General features: G+C 43.5%; 1 protein-coding gene and 1 long non-coding RNA gene across 2 annotated transcripts in view; both read right to left on the reverse strand.

Moving 5' to 3' along the window:
* Nucleotides 1–1,742, reverse strand: part of LOC124594204 (putative thiamine transporter SLC35F3) — a gene marked incomplete at its 5' end in the record, with an annotated part of 324,621 nt that extends 322,879 nt beyond the window's left edge. The window contains one exon of the mRNA XM_047132567.1: nt 1,490–1,742. Within this exon, the coding sequence (XP_046988523.1) occupies nt 1,490–1,742 (253 nt within the window). The remainder of the gene's footprint in view (nt 1–1,489) is intronic.
* A 13-nt stretch (nt 1,743–1,755) lies between these two features.
* Nucleotides 1,756–25,872, reverse strand: part of LOC124612309 — a 315,920-nt gene continuing 291,803 nt past the window's right edge. Inside the window, exon 3 of the long non-coding RNA XR_006979526.1 lies at nt 1,756–1,821. This is a non-coding gene — a long non-coding RNA (uncharacterized LOC124612309). The remainder of the gene's footprint in view (nt 1,822–25,872) is intronic.

Raw genomic sequence — 25,872 nt, forward strand, 5'->3', positions numbered from 1 at the left:
AGACCTCACGAAGCCGTGGACCTAAGTCGTCAACAAGGCACTATGCAAGCTGATGGTGGCTCTGTAATGGTGTAAGTAGGCTGTTTAGGTTTTTATATTGGTAACGCCAGGTAGCGCTCTGTATGAAAATCACTGACTGTGCTGTGTGCAGTCTGTGGCTGGTTGGCATTGTTGAAATATTCGCTATTGTAGTGTTGGGCAGTTGGATGTGAACAGCGCGTAGCGTTGCGCAGTTGGAGGTGAGCCGCCAGCAGTGGTGGATGTGTAGAGAGAGATGGCAGAGTTTTGAGAGCGGATGATCTGGACGTGTGTCCATCAGAGACAGTAAATTTGAAAGACTGGATATCATGAACTGATATATGTATTATGACTTTTGAACACTAATAAGGTAAATACATTGTTTGTTCTCTATCGAAATCTTTCATTTGCTAACTATGCCTAGCAGTAGTTAGTGCCTTCAGTAGTTAGAATCCTTTATTTAGCTGGCAGTATTGGCGCTCGCTGTATTGCAGTAGTTCGAGCAACGAAGATTTCTGTGAGGTAAATGATTCAAGAAAGTTATAGGTTATTGTTAGTCAGGGCCATTCTTTTGTAGGGAGTATTGAAAGTCAGATTGCGTTGCGCTAAAAATACTGTGTGTCAGTTTAGTGATGATCAGAATAAGTAAAGAGAGAAATGTCTGAGTACGTTCAGTTTTCCTCAGCTGTTTGAAAATCAAATAACGTAAGGGGTTTATCAGTACAATCATTCATTAATTTTTCTAAGGGGACGTTTCAATGGCATGGGTTGTGTTGACATGCAATGGACTGTGTCCTCTGGTCCAACTGAACCAATCTTTGACGAACTGGTTATGTGCGGCTACTTGTTCCCAAACAATGATGTTTTGTTGACAGATGACAATGTGCCATGTCACCGGGCCACAACTGTTTGCAATTGGTTTGAAGAGCATTCTGGACAAAAAAATGTTCAAATGTGTGTGGAATCTTATGGGACTTAAATTCTAAGGTCATCAGTCCCTAAGCTTACACATTACTTAACCTAAATCATCCTAAGGACAAACACACACACCCATGCCCGAGGGAGGACTCAAACCTCCACCGGGACCAGCCGCACAGTCCACGACTGCAGCGCCTTGGACCGCTCGGCTAATCCCACGCGGCCATTCTGGACACTTCGAGCGAATGACTGCTTGACATAAATCCCTTTGAACATTTATGGGACATAACTGAGACATCAGTTCTTGCAGAAAATCCTACACTGGCAACACTTTCGCAGTTATGGACAGTTATAGAGGCCTTATGGCTAATATTTCTGCAGGGGACCTCCAGCGACTTGTTGAGTCTGACACCTCGAATTGCTACACTACACCGGGCAAAAACAGGAGTATCGCAGGATTTTCGTCACACCAGTTTAATGCGGCCTAACAACTCAGAAGATCTCAGCATTAATTGTTTTGCAATGTTCAGATCGTACAGAGAGAAGCACTCACCAGAGTCGGCGTGCTGCAGCTGCGGCGCGTGCTGGTGCTGGTGGACGCTGGAGAAGGGCCCATTAGGAAGCTGCCCCACGGACCCGGTGCCCGAGGCGGGCCTCGGCGGCGTGTCGTCGCCGTGCGTGACCACTACACTAGGCGCGCGCTGCACGCCGGAGCCAGGCCGGCGCGCCGGCTGGAAGATGGTGGCCAGCTCGGGCTGCCCCTGGACCGCATCCTGGCCCTGCTGCTGCTGCTGCTGCTGGCCGTCGCCGCCGCCGCCACCGCTGCTGCCGCCGCCATGGCCGCCGCCTGCGCAGCCGCGCATCGCTCACTCGCAACCGCGCATCCTGCCAAACAAATGCAACGCTCCACTCGTACCCGTCTTCATGACTGACGTACACGTATCTACATCTACGAGGGCTGTTTTTTTTTTTTTTTTCAACCTCCGATCGTCCATCTAAGCAAGTAAAAGGTAGGGAGGGGCCGGACCTGCGCGTCATGGGATTGCGCAGCTACTCCACCACAACCTCTGCCGTTTTCAGCTGCAGTGTGTCAGTCGTAGCCGAGCTACGTCCGTGTAGACATGGCCGCTACGCTCGATGCTCCCGCCAAATGTGAGTTACGAAGTGTAATCCGTTTTCTGCAATCAGAAGGATGTAGTGCTGCGGAAATCAATCGCACATTGAGCAACGTGTATGGTAACAACGTTATGAGTGATGATAGCGTTCGGGAATGGTGTCGAAAATTTAAAGAAGGATGAAGAGACGTCCATGATGAAGGTGGACAAGGTCGCAAGCCACTGTAGGCCTCGTTGAGCGTGTTGATCAGGCGGTGAGATGCAAACGGAAGTTTACAATTAGCGAACTGTCTGATGAATTTCCAGACATTTCAGGGTCTGCTTTGTACACAATTGTGACTCAAGACATAGGCTATCCGAAACTGTGTGCACGTTGGATCCCAAAAATGCTGAGTACCGACCACAAAACGCAAAGTATGACGTCAGCATTATCGTTTCTCACACGTGATGCCAATGAGGGAAACGTTTTTTTGAAGTCGATTGTTACTGGCGATGAAATGTGGGTCCTCTACGCCAATCCTGAAACAAAGGAACAATCAAAGCAGTGGATGCAAACAGCTTCCCCGAGCAAGCCAAAAAAGTTTAAACATTCACTGACAAAAAGAAAAACAATGACCACTATGTTTTGGGACCATAAAGGAGTGCTGCTGGTGGACTTTATGGAGCAAGCTACGACGATAACCGAGGAAGTTTATTGTGAAACTTTACATCGTCTCCACAGAGCCATTCAAAACAAACGCAGATGAATACCTTCGTCTGGCGTTGTTTTGATCCGTGACAACACCTGACCACACAGTGCCAACATGACAAAAAACATCCTCAAAAAAAGTTTAAATGAAAAGTTTTTGAACATCCACCGTACAGCCCGGACCTAGCACCTAGTGATTATCACCTGTTCCGAGAACTGAAGTCATGGTTAGGTGGGCATCGCTTCGATACTAACGAAGAACTTCAGGACGCCGTCAAGATTTACCTGTCCTCACTGGCGGCAACATTCTTCGAGGAAGGCATCGAAAAGCTTGCGTCACGGTATGACAAGTGCCTCAATCGTTTTGGCGATTATGTAGAAAAATAAGTTAAGACTTTACTGCACTTTTGGTAATAAAATTATTTTCTGTACATTTTTATTTTATTTACAGCCAGTCAGAGGTTAAAAAAAAACAGCCCTCGTACATTTATACTCTGAAAGCCACAATACGGTGTGTGGCGGAGGGCACTTTACGTGCCACTGTCATTAACTCCCTTTCCTGTTCCATTCGCGTATGGTTCGCGGGAAAAACGACTGCCGGAAAGCCTCTGTGTGCGCTCTAATCTCTCTAATTTTTTATTCGTGATCTCCTCGCAACGTACAAGTAGGTGGAAGCAATATATTCGATACCTCATCCAGAAACGCACCCTCTCGAAACCTGGGCAGCAAGCTACACCGCGATGCAGAGCGCCTCTCTTGCAGAGTCTGCCACTTGAGTTTGCTAAACATCTCCGTAACGCTATCACACTTACCCAATAACCCTGTGACGAAACACGCCGCTCTTCTTTGGATCTTCTCTATCTCCTCTGTCAACCCAACCTGGTACAGATCCCACACTGATGAGCAATACTCAATTATAGGTCGAACGAGTGATTTGTAAGCCACCTCCTTTGTTGATGGACTACATTTTCTAAGGACTCTCCCAATGAATCTCCACCTGGCACCCGCCTTACCAACAATTACTTTTATATGACCATTCCACTTCAAATCGTTCCGTACGCATACTCCCAGTTATTTTACAGAAGTAACTGCTACCAGTGTTTGTTCCGCTATCATACAATAAAGGATCCTTCTTTCTATGTATATTCAACACATTACATTTGTCTATGTTAAGGGTTGGTTGCCACTCCCTGCACCAAGAGCCTATCCGCTGCAGATCTTCCTGCATTTCGCTGCAATTTTCTAATGCTGCAACTTCTCTGTATACTACAGCATCATCCGCAAAAAGCCACATGGAACTTTTGACCCTACCTACTAGGTCATTTATATATATTGTGAAAAGCAATAGTCCCATAACACTCCCCTGTGGCACACCAGAGGTTACTTTAACGTCTATAGATGTCTCTCCATTGAGAATAACATGCTGTGTTCTGTTTGCTAAAAACTCTTCAATCCAGCCACAGAGATGGTCTGATATTCCGTAGGCTCTTACTTTGTTTATCAGGCGACAGTGCGGAACTGTATCGTACGTATACTGCGGCCTATACATTGGTGGTGGAGAGAAGCTGTCCTCACACTCGGAAGTGATGTCAGAGTGATGTGTATTTGTCCAGCAGCACATTGCGAATAACCCCAACAGGGAACCGAAACCGTCTTTTAATATGGCTGGCTGGACCCTCGGAAATAGCAACACATTGCAGAAAAAAAAACAGTCTGTTATTTTACTCGCAGCAATTTAAGCTGTCCTCTTAGCTTTCTGTTTAACCACGCCCTTGAATATCGCGATATATACGGAAAAACGGGCATTATTTGTGACAATCAATAATACAAATGTCACCGCTTATCGTTTCCCTCGCAGCAATTTGATGCTTCGTTTTTTATTCAGACAGAAGTCAAGCTATCGAATACTGCAGAAGATACTTGTACACTACTGGCCCTTAAAATTGCTACACCACGAAGATGACGTGCTACAGACGCGAAATTTAACCGACAGGAAGAAGATGCTGTGATATGCAAATGATTAGCTTTTCAGAGCATTCACACAAGGTTGGTGCCAGTGGCGACGCCTACAACGTGCTGACATGAGGAAACTTTCCAACCGATTTCTCATACACAAACAGCAGTTGACCGGGGTTGCCTGGTGAAACGTTGTTGTGATTCCTCGTGTAAGGAAGAGAAATGAGTACTATCACATTTCCGACTTTGATAAATGTCGGATTGTAGACTAACACGATTGCGGTTTATAGTATCGTGACATTGCTGCTCGCGTTGGTCGAGATCCAATGACTGTTAGCAGAATATGGAATCGGTGGGTTCAGGAGGGTAATATGGAACACCATGCTGGATCCCAACGGCCTCGTATCACTAGCAGTAGAGATGACAGGCATCTTATCAGCATGGCTGTAACGGATCGTGCAGCCACGTCTCAATCCCTGAGTCAACAGATGGGGACGTTTGCAAGACATCAACCATCTGCACGAACAGTTCAACAACCTTTTGCAGCAGCATGGACTATCAGCTCGGAGACCATGGCCACGGTTACCCTTGACGCTGCATCACAGATGGAGCAGCTGGTCAAATGTCTTTCGCTACGGTGTAGGATTTTTGGTCTTTGGTGTATCGTAGGTAACTTTGTAATATGAAATAAGAGTCTTTGTAGGAATCTTAGCTTCTGAAGTTAAAGGTTTTTGCTCTATTATTTCTTTTAACTCATGGGAAAAGTATTCTCGTGGTCTGTTTACCAGACTACCGTGATGTGACTCCAAATTTCGTTTCATTTTATTAGCAAGCACGCTTACAGCTGCTAGGACTTTGAAACAAATTACATACCGTAGTGTGGTCGTTCATTACCAACAGTTGTTGTTGTTGTGGTGGTCTTTAGTCCAGAGATTGGTTTGATGCAGCTCTCCATACTACTCTATTCGTCTCCGAATAACTACTGCAACTTACATCCTTCTGAATCTGATTAGCGTATTCATTTCTTAGTCTCCCTCTACGATTTTTACCCTCCACGCTTCCCTCAAATACTAAACTGGTGATCCCTTGATGCCTCAGAACGTGTCCTACCAACCGATCCCTTCTTCTTGTGAAGTTGTGCCACAAATTCCTCTTCTCCCCAATTCTATTCGGTACCTCCTCATATGTTTCGTGATCCACCCATGTGACCATTCTTCTGAAGCACCATATTTTGAAAGCTTCTATTCTCTTCTTGTCTAAACTGTTTATCGTCCTTTTTCACTTCGATACATGGCTACGCCGCCAGAAAAGGCTTCATGCCACTTCATCTATACTCCATGTTATCAAATTTCTCTTCGTCAGAAATGCTTTCCTTGCCATAGTCAGTCTACATTTTATACCCTTTCTATTCCGACCATCATGAGTTATTTTGCTTCCCAAATAGCAAAACTCTTTTACTACTTTAAGTGCCTCATTTCCTAATCTAATTCCCTCAGCATCATCTGATTTAATTCGACTACGTTCCATTATTCTCGTTTTGCTTTTGTTGATGTTCCTCTTATATCCTTTTTTCAAGACAATGTCCATTCCTTTCAACTGCTCTTCCAGGTCCTTTGCTATCTCTGACAGAATTACAATGTCGTCGGCAAACCTCAGTCATACTTCTGAATTTTCGTCTATTCATGTCTTTAGAGCTGCATAATAAATTCGAAACATCAAGTTTTGTACTGACATTTAAAAATTTGTCCATGGTGATATAGAAACACAAATTACAGAAGACAAACAACAATTAAAAAACGATCTGCATTTGACAAAACAAATCCTCAAACTGATTGTTACAGAATAAAAACAAATTAGTCACGTGGTGAGACACGATTGCTATCTACCACGCTGCAATAGTGACAGCATTTAACTTTTCTACCACATTCTTTGTTCGTTTACTCAGAAAGCAAATAAACGAAATTAATTATTTTTATGAAATCACCGCGATGCTCCTGGGAGGCGCGACGCACAGTTTGAAAACCCCTGACCTGTACGGCCCAATTTCATTAGCTTCTTGAATAGTTGTTTATTAAGTGAATGGAGGGCAGACGGTTGCAAGTGTAATTTTCTAGAGTTTAATCGGCGTTGTCTAACGTTTATGTTGGCGAGTGAATAGTGGGGAGACGCATCCCCAGTCGCAGATGAAATTTGCTCTTAGTTCTCCCAGATTAATTAACGGGAATGAATTGAGCTCTACTGCCAGAAAGACAGAGTATTAAGCATCAGACGTCGACGTCCAGCAACGCCATCGTCTGGGGAACTCCTTACACATTCCGCCTTTACTTGTTCGCTTGACAACGCTGTCGCGCACATACAAGCAATACTTATGCTCGGATCTCTCAGATTACATTTCACAAGCCATTAAAAGGGTTGCAAAGAGTATTTATAACAATGTTGCTGTAGGCTGTTAAGGTAAAATATAATAGTGTATGAGTTAATTACGTTTCACTACACGCATGTGTTTATCAAGCTATGTTGAACGTAAATTGCAAACGGAGCACATACAGTTCGTTCACAACGACCTCAGCGAGGGCGCCTTTCGACCTAATTCTGCGTCTGATGAGTTATTTGATCTACACATGGGTACAAGGAAGACAAACTGATCTGACCACACCATAATTTTCCCATACTGTGTCTTCACGACTCATCGATCCAAGGAAAAAATAATATTCCGAACTTTATGCAATCCGAAGAGTGCCAGAGCAGACGAAACGTAATCTAGCGCAAAAATTCTTCCTGTTCTCCGAGTACTGTGTAGGTTGTTCAGTAGTTGCATTCAAGAAGAAAAGAAAAAAAAAACAGATCATCTCCTTCACCTGTTACAAAGACAGGGAAAGGTGATCCCGTTCTGTTAGGTACCGGATAACGGTTGTTTGTTGTTGTTGTGGTCTTCAGTCCTGAGACTGGTTTGATGCAGCTCTCCATGCTACTCTATCCGGTAATCGGAGGTAATGAGTATGCAGATGCCTTAGCCAGGAACGAATTTTCTCTCTGGAGTGTAATATGCGCTGATTTGAAACTCCCTAGCACATTAAAAGTGTGAGCCAAACTGAGGCTCGAATATTGGACCCTTGCCTTTCGCGGGCAAATGCTCTAACTGTGGAGCTACCCAAACACGAATTTCCGGGTATGCAGCCGGATCCCGTCGACATTCTGCCACGATTTTTCGGCCCAGAGACGTCCGGCCATCATCAGGTGAGTACACAACTACTGAAGAGCCCAGGTGCAGTCGCGGTATTTATGCCGAATCTCGCGCATGTGAAATGTACTGGCATCCTACAGCGCATGCGTCAGGTGTTGACATGCGCAGCATAGCCGAGTTGTGCGTGCTGCCCTCGGTGGTGGAAATAAAGGTTCATCTAGTCATTGAGTATCGAATGACACTGTCGATTCCGCTGTGATTGTATAATTTTAATAACAGGATTCCAATTTTTATCCAGCTGAAAGCCGTTGTCACGATTTATAAGATTATTGGCAAGACGTATTTCCACTGATTCCTTGATTACGGAATCCCAAAAACCGGAAACCGGGGATAAAATTTTTGTTACATTGTATTCCATTGAATGTCCCAAAGAAATACAGTGCTCTGCTACTGCCGATTAGATCTTTCTTTCCATCATTTTTCCTTTGACGAAAAATAATTTTGCCTCAAGACTTCCACCGCAGTTTCATGTGTGTATTTTAATGGATAGGGAAATTATATGAGTTCTCAACTCGTCTATGTGGTACAAATATTTGAACCGATGGTAATGACCCAGTTGTTGGCCTACCTAGCATCAAAACTACGAATAAATGACATTTTGCTGAGGGGTAATGGAGTTCAGATTTTCATCATAATAAGTATAAGAGAAGATGATGTGCATCGCGAGCAGCTCAAGAGCAGTACTGAGACAGCGGTGGATCTCGCACCACTTTTCCCCGACGAGACACAATACTTACGTAGTGAACACGTCGCTGTGACTGCGTAGACATGGTGGACCTCATCTTTCCAACGTATGAATGCATCTCCTCGACTCGCTCACACCCGTGGAGAGCCAGATGGGCCATATGCTGAGTCTCTTGCAACCCTCTGACTTTGCTACAAAAATGTGCTACATATCTTTACTATTTTTGAAGGCCTGCATGTTAACTGTGAAACAATGACGTTGACAAAAAAAGCAATCTTTAGTATGTCATTTGAGTGTAACAATCCGACTGACCTTCAAAGGAGAAATCATAAAATAGAAAGGCTCGAGGATTGAAACATGCAGAACTTGAGTGCTGATTTTTATTGATGAATGTCTATATCTGAGTGATGCAAATGATCTTCAATTTAAAAAATGCATAGAGACATAACTTTACTGACCCTTGACACTTCGTCCATACACATGAACTTGTGTATCGGCACTAATATATTTATTTATTTATTGCCTGATTAGTATGGTTCAAATGGCTCTGAGCACTATGGGACATAACATCTGAGGTCATCAGTCGCCTAGAACTTAGAACTACTTAAACCTAACTAACCTAAGGACATCACACACATCCACGCCCGAGGCAAGATTCGAGCCTGCGACCGTAGCTGTCGCTCGGTTCCAGACTGTAGCGCCTAGAACCGCACGGCCACTCCGGCCGGCGCCTGATTAGTATTGTGCGCCTGTCTATCGTTCTCGGCATCTTATATGCTGCTTTCCTGGCAAATGCCAAATACGTAATTACCAAATTATATGTCAGTTTTAATCAGTTTATTAATTTTGGATTGATGTAGCTTACTTTTCAATGGCAATGTGCTTAACAGTGTTATCTTCTGTCACCCGAATAAAACGCAGTTAGTGTCAGCTTGGGATAACATAAGCCGCAGTACTCTAGAATGGCTAGTACAATGTCAACTGCAATTTAAACAAATGCTATGTGTAACATCCACGAGATAAATTTTAGCTATAGTGCGACGAAAAGAAATTATGCCTGTAACAGTTATAAACATTATCTATTCGACATATGAAAAAATAGTGAAAACGATGAGAAATATTCATTATTTATATAATATTCTATGATGTAATTGGACATATCGATGTGTATCATACAAAGACAATGATAATTGTAAATTCCTTTTATGATCAGCGTTTGTCTTCCTTTGTTTTTACCTTCTGTTGGTTGGCTTTTCTAGGTTGCGGACGCATATCAAACTGAGGTCTGTTAAGAAATTGTAATTATTTGTTAATTATTACTTGAGAATAGAGTTCATTATTATTATAAATATGAGTGAATAATTATTTGTAACTTTAATTCCTCTCTCAGTAAGCATTATCTGTGTTAATTATTTCTTTCCGCTGCAAGGAGCGCAGCCATTGATGACAGCGATTTGTGTCGCGTTTTTGTCTGTGTTTTCCTTAGAAACAAATCAAATGTTTCCTTGATGAAGTCTAAATAGTGCACAATACGAAAGCAGAGTTTATAGAGTTTAATAAGCATTTCAAATACTTACTTATTTGGTCTAACAATAGGAAGTCTCTATCAATTGTCTGCCGCCATCTTAACAATTATCTCAGCGGCAAATTCAAATTACGCAACTCTGCGGACATAAATGCCGAACGTAATACAAATGTGTAAAAATAAATGTGCACCGGTGGTCCCGAACTCATTTTAATGAAAATAATTCGAATTAGACTGGTTCTTTAAAAACAGTGCTCGTAGCACGATGCTTATAACAAACTTTTGTAGCTGATGTATGGAGCCGAAATTAATTACGCACGAGTTGCGAAGAATATTGTTTCAGGTAACATACGTCAATGTTGTGCGCGGCTGATATTCGGTGGTTTTAATGATCATTTTGCTGAAGATAACTATTTCCATCATAATCAATAGTTGTATAGAATCTGTTGTATGAACTGTGATTTAGCGACACTTACACAAGTTACAGACAACACTTTAACACAACGTTAACTTGGAGTTCTTTAGCAACTTGACCAATTCTTTAGCCGGGAGAAAATTTATTCAGTATTTACTCAATGTAATGAAATAAGATTGTCATTTTCGCAGTTTTCGGTTTATACTTAACTCATTTTGTCTGGTCCCTTTAATCCCACAAACCAACCAACTTAACTCATTTATGACACTACATACGTCCTTCCTGACTTTCCTATATTTTTGTATAGTACTGAACGCAAATTAAACTTGCCATTGTTTCAATTCGAACGATAGATATAGGAAAACGGAAGTTGTGAAGCTCCCGGTAATACACCACGTAAGGAGGCGAAGTTTGTTGCACGATTTTCGTATGAATTTACGAAATTATTATTTAATATCAACCGAATTATGTAGACATTGCCTCTAAAGTTATTTTGTAATACTACTGCTTTCAAAGCAAATCCCATCTTCATCACTGGCCATAAGTCTTACTGCAAGGAGCTTTGTTACGGGCATGTTCAGAGCGCACTGCTTTTCGAGAATTCTTGGGACTTTTCAAGCACGTCACGGTGTATCCCATCCGCACAGTACATACGTCATCATTTGTTTACGAACACCAGACAGTTGTTGTGACCTGAAAGTAGGGCGCGGATCGATATTTCTCCACTCCCTGATACATCTTAATTGGCTGTCCCATCGAAGCGCTGTGTGTCGAGCATCTCGTAATGCGTCGGTGCATATGTGATTCGGCAACGGTGGTCTATGCCGCAGCAGCAGAAGCAGCAGGTAGTAGGCGCCATGTCTGCGCTGCAACAGCTGTTCCTCAGCCGTAAAGCTGTACCCGTGGCCGCCCGCACGCGATGAAGTCCTGCCTAACACGGTGAATCTTCAACGGACGCGCTGTCGGCAGAAGACGGATCCTGACAGGAGTTTTCACTACTCGGCCTGCTGATGGGCACTCGGTTCACACGCGTCAAGTTGGGTGACACATGGCTACATGAAAAATTCTCGGCCTGGCACATTGGTGGCGTCCAAATCAATTAAGTGTTGGAATAAAATAATTTTGTGTGTTAGGCCACGTCACTATAAAACATCAAAGCAACGTTTCGAATGACTTCGCAGCAGTCCTCTTCAGGCCGCTACAAAGCTGTTCGAAACGTCAGCAATTTAATTGCTTTAATGTTTTATGGTGACTCGGCCTAATATCCAAAATTATATTATTCAGCATGAGGCTGGCAGTGGAATCATATGAACTTTTATCAGTAAACAGAATGAGATTTTCACTCTGCAGCGGAGTGTGCGCTGATATGAAACTTCCTGGCAGACTAAAACTGTGTGCCCGACCGAGACTCGAACTCGGGACCTTTGCCTTTCGCGGGCAAGCGCTCTACCATCTTTTTTTTTTTTTTTTTTTTTTTTTTTTTTTACCAGGAAAAGGGTAAATGAAAAAAAAGCTCTTTATTGGTACAAACTTAAATACAACAGAAATGCCATCCTACCGGCGAAAATAACACAAGACAATATACTCGTATAAGGCGAGGATTTTTTTTTTTTTTTTTATGAACAAGGTGCAGGGAAAAAAAGAATAATAATTCTGATGTAATCTTAGAGGTGGGAAGCAATATACAGTGGAGTGAGGGAAAGACCAGTGTCGTCTGGGGTAGTGCATTAAAGAAAGGAGGCGCGTGTCCATGCGCCTACTCCACTGTGGGTTACAATGTAGAAAGTAGCGCGGGGAGTCTCAGATGTCAGCAGGGGGGGCGGGAGTGCTGTCGGCGTGTGGCACCATCCAACTGAGCGGAGGTGAAGTAAAGATCGCATGTAGGTAATTGGCGAAGAAGGCGCGGTAGCGCGGTCGCTGTTCGACTTCACTGTGGGCGGTTTGTAAGTACCACCAGAAATCAAGGCGTGATTTGTCGGCACCATTATACATGTAGTTGATCGTCCATCTCTTGACCCATACAATCGCATGATTTTTGGAGGCGGGGAAATAAGTATTCTCAGGATGGATAAAAGTCCGTGGGTCAATCGAGTCCGGCGGAACGCGGAGGTAACAGGCAACGAACTGTCGGGCAAGTTTCCAGACGTCACTGGTGGCAGTACAAGTCAGTTGATGGACATCGTCATCCACGAGGTGGCAAATGGAACAAAGTGGAGAGTCCTGTAGTCCGATGGCGTGAAGGCGATGGTTTGTGGCGAATTTTTCATTTGCGACTTGGTACCATGTTGCCCGGACGTTGGAGGGGAGAAAAGGCTGGTGGATATGACGCCAAACCGTGGGCCACCGCTTGGACAGATGTCTGAGTTCGATATTGTTGCTGGATATGGAACGAAGGAGAGGGGTGTAAAAATCTTTAGGTCGAGGAGAACGCGTGGTCGGTAAGTGTGTGTGAGCATAACTGAAGTCGACGATGAAATCAGAAATGTGCGTCAAATGATGCTTGATGTGTCCGACTGGTACTGGTGGTGTTATGGTCGCGGGCACAAGAATTTCCAGCAAGCTGCGCGTAAGGGAGGTGCCCCCGTGCCACTGCTTGTGCATGGTGGACATGTACAAGGACGCCGCTCGCAGTCGCACATTGACAAGGCCGAGGCCTCCTGCTCGCGGGGGCAGGGTGAGCGTGTCGCAGCGGACCTTAAAGATCGTACCGGCCGTAAGGAAGTATCCGAGGGCAGCCTGGAGGCTGCGTCCAATAGTTGATGGCAGCGGGAGGACCTGTGCGATGTGGACCATTCGGGCCGCCACATGTTGATTGAGGTATTGGACACGTTGTAAAGAATCGAGTCGTCGGAGAAGATTTTGTCGCACCGTCGTGCGGATAGTTTGGAGTGCACGCCGAAAATTGATGGCAGCGGAGCGGCGCACGGTGGAGGTGAAAATGATACCAAGATATCGTAGTTGTTGTACACACGGGAGAGGTGCTAGGTCTTCGTGTGAGAGGCCGCGTCCAATGGGCATCGCCGCGGATTTAGCCACATTCATGTTACTGCCCGCTGCGATGCCGTACGTTGATATCAAATCAAACACCGTGTGTGTTTCACTCCGTGAGCGTATCAAGAGGAGGAGGTCGTCCGCATACGCACGACATCGAAAACTGTGCTGTCGCAAAGTGAGACCAGAAAGGTGGCTCGTCAGACTCCCGATGAGTGGCTCCAGGCTTATGGCATACAGTAGGGTCGAAAGTGGGCAGCCTTGCCGTACGGAACGCCGGATCGCCACTGGTCCCGCCACACGGCCGTTAACCTGAATCAGAGATTCGGCGGTGCCGTACAGGCGCCGGATCACGTCGATAAAGGCTGGTGGAAAACCCATGCGGTTCATCGCTGAGAACAGAAAAGGATGCCGCAATTTGTCGAATGCGCTGTCAAAATCGATGGCAACCACTGCGGCGCGGAGTCTGCACGCCGCTGCCAGTGCAATTAAATCGCGACATTCTGCTGTGGCCGTTTGTATATTAACTGAGCCGCCCGGAGTTGTCTGTTCCGGGGATAGAATGCTAGGCAGGATCTTGCGGCATCGCGTTGCCAGTAGGCGTGTAAAAATTTTACAGTCTGCGTTAAGCAGAGTCAGGGGACGGTAATGTGCTGTCGTCACACCTGGTGTCGGTTTGTGGATGGGTATAATAATTCCCGTGACGAAGGACGGCGGTACGGCGTTCCCCATCGTCAGCAGTTCATTAAACATCGTTGTCCACCGTGACGCCATTAGTGTGAAGAAAGCGCGATAAAATTCTATCGGCAATCCGTCGACACCAGGTGACTTATTCAGAGCACCTTTTTTGATTGCATCGTGGGTTTCGTCACGCGTAATGGGCTCCATCAGCTCGTCCGCTTCGTCGCTGGTGAGGGTGCGAGTTACGTGTGGTAACACAGACTCCTCAGCGTGGTTGTTGGTAGTCTCCTCCTGGTACATTGTGCGGTAGTGGTCGACAAAGGCACCGACGATTTCGGCCTGGCAAGTGACGTGCTGGCCGCGACAGGTGGTGATCTCGGTGATGAGTTGTCGTCGTCGATGTTTCCTATCGGAGGCGATATGATGCATGGTCGGATGTTCTTGTCCCGCCGAATCTTGACGTCGGGTTCGCACCATAGCCCCCTGCAGTCTACGGCGTGTCAAAGTTACAATTTGCGCCTTAATCCTGCTGCGTTCCCTCTGGGTGTCGGGGGTGGGCGGTTGGGCGTCCAGGTCGCGGAGAACGGCGTAGAAATAGTCGGTAGTGTGCCGGCGCCACATAGCTACTTCCTTCCCATACTGAATCAAAGTACGTCGAATGGCAGGTTTGGCACATTCTAGCCACCAGGTCAAGGTCGTGCAGTATTTAGGTAAGCGACGTTCACAGGTGGCCCATGTCTCGGTAACACGTTGAAGACATTCGGGATCATGAAGATGGGAGGTGTTTAGCTTCCAGGGTGCACGACTACGCCAAACCACTTGCTTGGGGAAGAGAATGTTGCAGATGTAGGCACAGTGGTCCGAAAAGGCCAGGGGCCAAAGTTCTGCACCTTGGACTGCAGGTGTGAGTTCCCGAGAGACGTAAATTCTATCAAGGCGGCTCGCGGAGTGACTCGTCTGGTAAGTATGTCCAGGCGCGTCGCCGTGCCGAACTTCCCAAGTGTCGCGGAGCAACAGATCTCGGACGACAAGACGCAGTTCTTGACAGGTGTTGTAGTGGGGCACTTGATCTTTAGGGTGCAAGACACAATTAAAATCACCCCCAAGCAAGTAATGGTCGCAGCGTCCAAGAAACAAAGGAGCGATGTCTTCTGAATAGAAGAGTGCCCTGTCGCGTCTGCGGGTGGAGCCTGACGGAGCGTAAATGTTGACGATACGCGTCCCCATGACGGTGACGGCCATGCCTCTGGCAGATGGAAGGTATGTGATATCGGCCACTGGAATACCTTCTCTGGCGTAGATGGCTACGCCGCGTCCCAGGTGATCACCAGGAGAAGGATAAGTGTTATATCCCGCGACGTCTGGAAGTGTGGCCAGGTGTACTTCCTGTAGTAGTGCGATATCGACGTCCGACGCCCATATCATCTCTCGCAGCAGTTGAAGTTTCACGGGTGAGCTAATGGTGTTAGTGTTGATCGTCGCTATTCGGTAGGTTTGGAGCCGTACCCCGCCGTGGAGGGGAACTCCACCGGCGGAGGATGGAGAGGGACGAGGCAACGGTGAGTCGTGCCGTACGCCACCCGACGGCATTATCAGCGGCGTAACGATGCTTCCGTCTGGGGTAACTCTGTCCCCAGCGTGTGGTCCGGGTCCTCATCGACGTCCTCACTCCACACCATTGAAGGCGTTGTCGTTGTGATGGTCGTACGTTCCACTTCGGTCGTAGGGGCAGAGGACGTCTCGGCGGCAGTCGCATCTGTGGAGTCCATTGGTTCAGGAGCACCTGCGCGAGCCAGTAGAGTAGGCATCGACGTATCCACAGTCGGCGTCATGTTGTCGTCATTCGTATCGTCGTGCAGGTTCTCCGAGGCCTCGTCGTGTCGGACGGCCGCTGGAGCATCGGGGGGTGGTGATCCGTCTCGTTCCGAGACCGTACGGCGCCTCCTCTTGCGCCTCTTAGGTGAACGTTGTTTGCGGGTTCGTCCCTCCGTGTCAGAAGACGGGAGGGAGTCGCGTCGCTCTGAGAGGAAGGCCGTCGCGGGAACGTCCAATGAAGGGGCGTCCATATGTTCAGGCGGGGGGGTGTCGGAAGTCGTCGCTGTTGGTAGTGGCGCCGGAGTAGCGTCAGGCGTTGAGCGCGACGCGTCGGCCCCAGCGGTATCCGTAGCAGCTGGAAGGGGCACCGGTGCATGGTCCGATGGGCGGCGGCCGGTGGGAGGAGAAGAGAGCGCCGAGGCGTAGGTGATCGGTAAAACCGTCGGCGGTGCCGGAGGTGCCACGGTAGCGGCTGGCAGTTGGGTGATTCGTCTCTGAAGACACTCAGATCTGAGGTGGCCTTCTTTGCCGCACCCGGAACAGGTCTTGGGTTGGCCGTCGTATATGACAACCGCGCGGCACCCGCTAATTTGCAGGTAAGATGGCACGTGGCGATGGAGGTCGATGGTGATCTGCCGTACACCGTTAAGAACAGGGTACGTTTGGAATTGCGCCCAACGTTCGGCAGTGTGGCCATGTACAGTGCCATAGGGACGGAAAGCCGCGATAACGTCTTCTGCTGGGAGCTCGAACGGGAGTTCGAAAACTCGTATGGTGCGCATTCCTAAGCCGGCATGGTCGACAGTGACCGCTCCGACATTGCCGTCGGCGTGGCAGAAGCGTAGTCCATGGTTGGTATCACGAAGTATTCTTTCACATACTGCGTCATTGACGACTTTGACGTACACAGTACTGCTTAATATGGACAAATGGATGCCCAAGATGTCAGAAGCTGGGATCTTAGCAACGTCGCGTAGGAAGCGTTCCACTTCCAAGGCCTTTGGTCGTGCGTATTCGTTGCAGAAGTTGAAACGTAATGTTGATTTTCGAAAACGGTTGGCCATGATTCTAGTGCACGTAAGCGACACGTAAGTGACGGCCGCTGAAATGTAAACAACAGCGAGCGCGCGCGCTCCGCAGGCGGAAATAACAACACGTCCACACTGCACGGCGGCGAAAGCCGGACTGAGGCCATCTAAGCTACCGAAAGCACGACTCACGCCCCGTACTCACAGCTTTACTTCTGCCAGTATCTCGTCTCCTACCTTCCAAACTTTACAGAAGCTCTCCTGCGAACCTTGCAGAACTAGCATTCCTGAAAGAAAGGATACTGCGGAGATATGGCTTAGCCACAGCCTGGAGGATGTTTCCAGAATGAGATTTTTCACTCTGCAGCGGAGTGTGCGCTGATATGACTTCCTGGCAGATTAAAACTGTGTGCCCGACCGAGACTCGAACTCGAGACCTTTGCCTTTCGCGGGCATGCGCTCTAAAGTTTGGAAGGTAGGAGACGAGATACTGGCAGAAGTTTTTATCAGTAAAGTTTGTGATTTTGGTGATATTGCGCTGTAACGTAAGTCAACTGCCGACTTTTACTGCAATTAAAATTTTAACAGAATCTTCCGTGGGTTGTTGGTACAACAACATTATAATAAATGAAAAGCACCATTTTCAATAGTTAAGTCTTTCTTTAAACTGGTACTTCTATTACTGTGTCTGTTTAACAACCCTTGCAGTTGTCTCATCGAATATTGTTCATATTTTACTTTGCTCATTTATTTAATGAAAACTGTTACACAGCCACTGCTCTGATTATAACGTTAATGTTAAAATGCAGTACCACCACACTCTCAGACTGTAGGTTCCCTCAAACACCTTCATTTTCCTGCAGTTATTTATTTCTGTTTATCTTATTGATATTGCTTAAGTTCCGTATGCATTCTGTAGTTACATTGATAATTGTCTCTTCTTTTAATTGGTTTGTGTATCACTCTCCATGTTTCATACCTCCTGATGTAGCCTTGTCTAGTACTAATTTTATTTTATTTTATTAGTTTTGTTTGTTAATAGAAACTGTTACGTAGGCATGCTATTCCTATTTTGTGTTAAATGTTTCAGTGTCTACTCCATTGTTATTTATGTACTGTTCCATTTTTACTTCTTCATTGCAAATATGTTACTTACTGTATGTTTCTACTTCAGTGTAGACGTGTTACTTCTCTTCCAATGTTGTTTGCAAACATTTTAACTTCTTTGGTGATAATATTCAGTAAATGTCTGACGATGGCCTTGTAAGCCGAAAACCGGTTAACAATAAAAGTAATATTGTAGAACAAAAGCAAAGTGGTCCTTTTCATTTATTAATTAAAATTTTGTTTACACGGCTTTAATTATACCGTCATATATGTCTTCCGTTCAAGTGGACAATCTGGAGTAGCACGTCATCATAAAATTTCTTGTTTTGAGAGTTTTTTCACCAACGAAATTTCACAAACTTGTGTAGAAACTTACAAAGAACATACTACTTCATATTCAAAGGTTAAGAATCGATAGGCTGTATTCAAACACTACCGTATCTATAAGGGCCAAAACATTATTACCACCCACCTAACCCAAGATTACTAAACCCTCGTAAAATTTACGATTGCATTCGATATCTCTTCGTGGTTCCCGCCAATCTGGACACATTAGCGTCACGTGCTCTCAAATACCTTCATGGAAAACATGGTTGTTAACAATGGCCAAATTATTTATTGCCTGACTGCAGCGGTTTTCTGAGACAGGTGCCCTTGTCGTAAATATTACTAATGTTTACTAATATTGTGCCTCTTTACTAATAGTTGGCTTATTTTTTTTTGTTGCTTAGAATTTATTTCGGTGTGGCATCTAAGCGAACTTTCAATCAGATAACGTTAGAAGCGTGTTAGCTTATATCACACTGGAGCTCTTTGTTGCTGACCTCGTCTTTTGCTACTGATATTAGCACAATATGGGTGGTGCTGAGTTTGATTTTGATACTAACAGACTGGGTTGTTTGTCTCAAGAAGCTGATAAAGACACAGACAATGGAGACTTCAGTGAAGAGGAAGATTTTCTTCAAGAGGATAATGTTGTATATACAGATGACAGTGATGTAAACCCAGACGTTGAAGCAGCAAATGAGGAATCGGCTGAAGAATACCTAGGTGACCATGGAAGAAAGCAGAAGACTCTCTACTCTATTATGTGTAAAATACTCTTGGAGTTACAATAATTGTAATAATTTGCAACTAGTTCATAGCATAAATTATGACTTATTTTCCCGTAATATACTGAGCAGCGAAATTGTCGTTGTAACGTATATGAAAGGGCATTTTTTACTTATTTTGTATGTAACGTACCACTTCAGAACTAATTATTGTAATTATCTAGGGCAAAAACTATAAATTATGATATACTTTGAATAAAGTTTGGAGTAGTAAAATTTACGTAGCAACTTAAATCCCCTCTTTATTGCTGTAGGTTTAATAGAGTGTTGCTCTACATTTGAAAAGCAATACAGCTGCAGTTCTGCTTGGAGAGTGTTCCACAAGTCCTGGACAGGTTTCTGCACATGTGGTGTAAGATGTGTATATTTGTATTGACTATTGTCAATTCACAATTTATGAAAGATGTTTATATTTTATTAATAGGATTAAGTAGGAGTAATTAATATTTGTCACGTTATAAATAATTGTGGTAGCAGGGAATGTCTGCACCAAAGTACTGTTGTCAAGAGAGACCGCAAATTGATATAACTTTAAAAAGGGCGGGAGAGACTGCGTATGGATACATTTTAAGAAAAGAGCGGGAAAGACCGCGCATTAATACATTTTGTAATGGTAGCAGGGATTGTCTGCACCAGAAAGCATTGTTGGCAGGAGAGACCGCACTTTAGCGTTCGTAGGAAGTCAGTAGTAAGCGAGAAGTGAAGCGAGTCGGTAGCAGGCCTGAAGCGAGAGGTTGAGAGGAGCGGTGTGCCTGCCAGCCACTAGCTATGATTTACAAGAGATTATAAACGGATGTACAGAGACATCAGCTAACTATTATAATAAGAGGAACTAATATTATTGAATTAATTTTTTGAGAAACTCAAGACTACTGAAGGTATGTTTGTGCATTGCTAGTTGTAAGATTATTGTAAAAAGTAAGTCCCATTTGAACGTTTGTAAAATCATTTCATTCAGAATATAATTAACTTTTGCCAGCAATATTGCATTTCTATTTATAATCCATCCCAAAAACCATCAACGTAAAACTTTGGAAAATTTTATTGCTGTCAAGAAAAAGTTTAACTATGAATTACGTAACTTCAGTCAAATTAATTAGAGCATAACGTCAGCTTTGCTATTAAAGAATAACGTCAGCTTTGGTAATAAATACAGCCACTTATTATGAAAGCCCACCAGCAGCTAACAGAGTATAGTAAACCAGAGTAAGTATATTCATGTCGCAGTTCGATGTAGCAGTCAGATGGCGATTCAGTAACAGTAAAAAAGGTAAGGAACAGTTTTGGGTTATTGCAGATAACGACTGAGGGCCACGACGACGACACATTCTATGTTTCGTCGAAATAATCAGAAAATCACTTTTAATAAGCAGCAATTAAATTTGTATGTGAAGATAGAGAAAGAGAATAAATTTCAAAGGGAAGATTTCATTTGTTATTATTAAGCAAGAGATAGAAATCCTAAGAAAAGGTTACATAGTTTGTTGTAAAAGAGAAGGTTATCAATAACAAAAGTGGTATAGAGGAGACGGGAAGGTTTTGATGGTTCACCAGACGTATACGCATAGGTTACGCATTTCTCGAAAATTACGGGTAGGTGGTTTGTCGCTGCGGAGATGGCACTAGGGATGGGCAATTTTCTAAACTATAGATATTTATTATATCGATATCTATCATTGGTTTCGATGTAACCGAGACAAAGATACCGATATTACGATATATTAGTCAATATTTTCAATACTGACAGGATTAAAAAAAAAAATCTGCTCGAAGTCACAGAAATTATTAAGGAAGGAGAGGCAGGCAGTCTCTATCCCATTAGTTTTTATTATTCTTGCAAATCTTGATTTCGGCTATAAATAGCCATCTTCAATGTCAAAATACCAGGAAAAATTACGGAATCAAAATTAATTTACTTGACATAGAACAATAAGTAAACACCACGTTATCCAATAGCAGCAATCCACCATTCTGGTCAACATACCATTTTTGTTATATTTGGACAGACTCGCGGCAGTTGATGTGACCACATGTTCTTACAGGTGAATAGGCAGAAGGACGCAGAGGCGGTTGTTTATAGCAAGTACAACAGCCTTAGCTTACGCCATGTGGTACAAGTTACGAATTAACAACAGTAGCTTAAAAAGGCTTTTTTATATAATATCTAAAATCCAAAAGCGTATTTGCACATCACTTTGAAACACTCGAGAAATGCCACATTACGACGTACTTCCTCGTATCTTAGTGCTGAAGCGATTCATCAAAAACTATACAAAGGATCATTAACAGGTTCACACAACTATCTTATACAAACTTATTACATCGCTTTAGAAATAACAATTAACAAATTAAAAAGATTTTGTTGAAGATCGTCTTGTAAAAATACAGGTACATACCAAACTGCAATTCGTCAGAAGCAAAAACATAGCGTAGTCACTCATACCATAGTGGTTATGTGATCAATTAAATATTTAATATAAAAAAATAAAGTCCTTACAAACAATTTTTGTGTAGTTCTGTTAACGTCATAGTAAAATAATGAAGATCAAAATGACAATGCTGATTTAACCAGGGGCATTTAATAAAACATACATTATAGCCAACATTACTCAATTAAAGACACGTAGTATACTATAAAATCACTTATTTACACACAAAAAAACTAAGAAACAGAAGAGGCTTGGTAAATAAAGTATTTTTTATCAATTTCTGACAAAACAGATGTGAAATAATAACTTAACATTACAGACAACAGACACCAATTTGCATTAAATACCAGTGCAGTAATGTGATTGATTTTTGTGCCGAGTGTACGTTACTTTTGCAGTGCTTCTACCTTTTCTTGACCCAGGCAGTCAGATGTAAGAGAAACGCACATTCTGCCTCATAATTCGGAGCAGGAAATGATAATTTCCGTCATTCTCATACAGTGCTGTCACCAAATATGTACATTTTGCATCTTGCGTCTGCAATTCGTGGTCTTGCGCTAGCGTTCTCGTTTCCCGCGCACGGGGTCCTGGGTTCGATTTCCGGCAGGGTCAGGGCTTTTCGCTGCCTCGAGATGACTGGGTGTTATTGTGTCGTCTTCATCATCATCATTCATCCCCATTACGGTCGGAGGAAGGCAATGATAAACCACCTCCGCTAGGACCTTGCCTAGTCGGCGGTGCAAGGTGTCCTGCATCGTCCCCTACGCTCCTCGGAGTATGGAACCTCATCATCATCATCACCTATCATTTGCAATAGTAGAAACAAGCTTTCATGAATATATAGCATGTATGTATTCAACATCAAGTCTGGTGCTCATTTGCAGTACTGAATATGAAATTAAATTTAACCCATTGTAAGACATTTACTGTCAGATTGCAAAGATTGATTGAAGTTGGAATGGACAAGAAATCCGCTGATGAAAACTATAGTGGCTATGAATTAAGAGACGACAAACGATAAAAATATGGCTTTTGATATTCAGTATTTAATATCAGCTGATCGATAGTTTAAATAAGGACGATATATATGTTATATTACCTTCAAGTAATTTCGATACTTTCGTTTTTCGATTATTTCTATCCCATTCCTTGCTGGCACCCCGTATCGTCCCTGATATGTTACGTCGGCTTCAGACAAGGTGAATTTAGTGGTCAAGACATCAACTTCAGTATCATGCTCCTGAAACCACTGTAGCACGATTCTTTGCACAGATGTGTTGGACAGTGTCTCTAGTATGCCAGTCAAACGCGTCACGTCGCTCTTTTTAGTTCTGAGCACACGGCGTGCACGTAAAGATGCCTGGAACAATAGTGTCTCCCTCCAAGTATGAGTGCCTGCTGCGAGGTTTCATGCAACCCGACATAACGTAACTGTCATGCATTTCCTTCTTCATAACAATTCTCGGCCGCACACTGCAGGGGCAGTGAGGACGCCACTGCAGCGTTTTCAATGGGAAGTGTTTGATCACCCATCGTACTGCCTGGCCGTGGCTCCCTCTGATGTTCACCTCTGCCCACGTGAACTGCTGGCTATGAAGATAACATTTTGGCACAAACAGTGAACTGCAGACCAGCGTACAGAAGTGGTGGAAAGCGTAAGCAGTTGCTCTCTAACACGAGGTACTGGAAAGGTTGGTACAGCGCTCCGACTTATTAGATATTCTTTACATCAACAACTAGCTTCCTGTCTATCCCCCTTAGAGCAAGAGTAGAAAGGAAAACGATGCACGTCCACACTTGGCGATATCCACTTTGCTAACATGGTAACTGTATGTAAGTGGTGTCCGGTGGACTCGTCCTTGGTTTCATCCCATATCAGATTTGTCCGGAACACTTTATGTCGACCTCTCGATTTTTTTAATTCCTGCGAGCGCCAGCTGTGTAGTAGCTGTAATGACAAAATTGCACGGTGAAGCTAAACGTTGCAGCTTCAGTTGGTAGCGCAAAGAGCCGATTACGTCAGAATTTCCCCTCACACGTCTCCACCCACTGTAAAGATTAGTCTTGTTATTTAGATATTTGTTCATAATTTTCAGCAGCTGTTTTTGAAGATGGCCGATGTGAAGAAATAGCACACTAGATGCATTAAGAACTGTTTTTTAACGTAACTGGTGTGCTATTTCTTCATATCGGAAATCTTATTATTCCATGTACACCACTCTCCCGCAGCGCCCACCCTCTCCCCAAGTGCAAGTACCACATATACTTGCTTCACTCAGTCAATCAGAAAAACTGGACATCATGAAAACTCAAAAAAGTAGTAAGATTCCTTCATACAGTGAAAGTAAAAGTATGTTCTACTACGATTTCAAAAGAATAACTTTAAACATTTGCCGAAAATCGTGAAAAAATATAAAATAAAATAAAAATATCTACACTCGATAGTGGAAATTTGACATCGATGTATCAGTGCATAGGGTATAGTCTATATGTTACGGTGCTTTATGACACAATATCGATACATCAATTATCAATAAATTAAACAGGTTCCCTATTCTGTACTGATGTTGATAAATCTGACAGTTAACTCAATCTCTCTCAAAAGTCCGAGTGTCTCTGCTTAAAACGACACGCCGTCCAATCAGAGTCGTAGGCAGTGAGGTCACGAGAATGTAGCATCCTCTCGTGGCGCCTTTGCGTAGCGCCCCCCCCCCCCTCCTCCGCCCCCCTCGAAGACAGCGAGTAATGGAGAAGCGATCACGCTTTTTTTTTTTTTTTAATACTAGTTCCATGGATCATGAATACGATATTTCGTAATGATGTGGAACGAGTCAAATTTTCCAATACATGACATAATTAAGTTAATTTAACAACATAATTAAGTTAATATAACAACTTTTATATATTTTGTTTTTTTTTATAATTTTTTGTTTGGTTCTTTTTCTTTTTTTCTTAATTTATATCTAAATATTCCTCTATGGAGTAGAAGGAGTTGTCATTCAGAAATTCTTTTAATTTCTTCTTAAATACTTGTTGGTTATCTGTCAGATTTTGATACTATTTGGTAAGTGACCGAAGACTTTAGTGGCAGTATAATTCACCCCTTCCTGTGCCAAAGTTCGATTTAATCTTGAATAGTGAAGGTCATCCTTTCTCCTAGTATTGTAGTTATGCACACTGCTATTACTTTTGAATTGGGTTTGGTTGTTAATAACAAATTTAATAAGAGAGTATATATACTGAGAAGCTACTGTGAATATCCCTAGATCCTTAAATAAATGTCTACAGGATGATCTTGGGTGGACTCCAGCTATTATTCTGATTACACGCTTTTGTGCAATAAATACTTTATTCCTCAGTGATGAATTACCCCAAAATATGATGCCATATGCAAGCAATGAGTGAAAATAGGCGTAGTAAGCTAATTTACTAAGATGTATACCACCAAAATTTGCAATGACCCTTATTCCATAAGTAGCTGAACTCAAACGTTTCAGCAGATCATCAATGTGTTTCTTCCAATTTAATCTCTCATCAATGGACACACCTAAAAATTTGGAATATTCTACCTTAGCTATATGCTTCTGATTAAGGTCTATATTTATTAATGGCTTCGTACCATTTACTGTACAGAACTGTATGTGCTGTGTCTTATCAAAATTCAGTGAGAGTCCATTTACAAGGAACCATTTAGTAATTTTCTGAAAGACATTATTGACAATTTCATCAGTTAATTCTTGTTTGTCAGGTGTGATTACTATACTTGTATCATCAGCAAAAAGAACTAACTTTGCCTCTTCATGAAAAAAGAATGGCAAGTCATTCATATATATTAAGAACAACAAAGGACCCGAGATCGACCCTTGTGGAACCCCATTCTTGATAGTTCCCCAGTTTGAGGAATGTGCTGATCTTTGCATATTATGAGAACTGTTTATTTCAACTTTCTGCACTCTTCCAGTTAGGTACGAATTAAACCATTTGTGCACTGTCCCACTCATGCCACAATACTTGAGCTTGTCTAGCAGAATTTCATGATTTAAACAATCAAAAGCCTTTGAGAGATCACAAAAAATCCTAATGGGTGGTGTTCGGTTATTCAGATCATTCAAAATTTGATTGGTGAAAGCATATATGGGATTTTC

Source organism: Schistocerca americana, chromosome 1, assembly GCF_021461395.2.
Source record: "Schistocerca americana isolate TAMUIC-IGC-003095 chromosome 1, iqSchAmer2.1, whole genome shotgun sequence".
Lineage (NCBI taxonomy): Eukaryota > Metazoa > Arthropoda > Insecta > Orthoptera > Acrididae > Schistocerca > Schistocerca americana.